A 618-nucleotide genomic window follows, 5' to 3' on the forward strand; every position below is an offset into this window, starting at 1 on the left:
TTATATATTTTTTTATTGTTCTGGTAGACAAATGAAATTTAATTATTTTTTGATGTCAATTTTTTTAAAATGAAATTTACTTTTCAATGCTCAGCAACAATAATATCAATGGTAAATCAGAGAGAATAGCGTGAATAATGAACAACGACAAATAACATATAATACACAAAATATAATAAAAAACGACCACTTGGAAGGTGGCATTAAATCAGCTCTGTCATCAGGAGGTACATTAAAGCTTCAAGAAACCACTCCAATGTACGCCTGTTGCTGATGTATAAACCCTTATACATCATACCCTGTCGTTGGTTTTCAGCGTACCTATTACTTATTTGTTTGATGGAACCAGCGGCAGGATTTTTTGAATGCAACTGGTTAATTGGCGTTTCTATCACGGCTTGTTCTTCTTAAAGAAAATGGAGTAGCCTGTACAATCCAAGCTCAATACCACCCGCTATTTTGTTGAGACGATTATGCCAGCCTTCCAAGTGGTTACTGGTCCAGGTATTTACACTATGTACATTCCAAGGCGGCTGTTTATCGTCGGTCCTGTCTAATGTAATGTAATTCAAATTTCTCACCCCAAATTCAATTTTTATCCCTTGAATTGAACTCGCG

At 35.4% G+C, this 618-nt stretch overlaps 1 protein-coding gene across 1 annotated transcript; it reads right to left on the bottom strand.

Annotated features, from left to right (window-relative positions):
- Nucleotides 1-203: 203 nt before the first annotated feature.
- On the bottom strand, nt 204-553 carry Tsp_15478 (hypothetical protein; the record flags this gene model as incomplete). Its single annotated transcript, XM_003370410.1, has 2 exons — nt 204-406; nt 449-553. Coding segments are annotated over 2 exons (308 nt in total), but the record flags the coding sequence as incomplete, so codon positions are not given.
- Nucleotides 554-618: the final 65 nt, after the last annotated feature.

This window comes from Trichinella spiralis, assembly GCF_000181795.1.
Source record: "Trichinella spiralis strain ISS 195 chromosome Unknown Scfld797, whole genome shotgun sequence".
Taxonomy (NCBI): domain Eukaryota; kingdom Metazoa; phylum Nematoda; class Enoplea; order Trichinellida; family Trichinellidae; genus Trichinella; species Trichinella spiralis.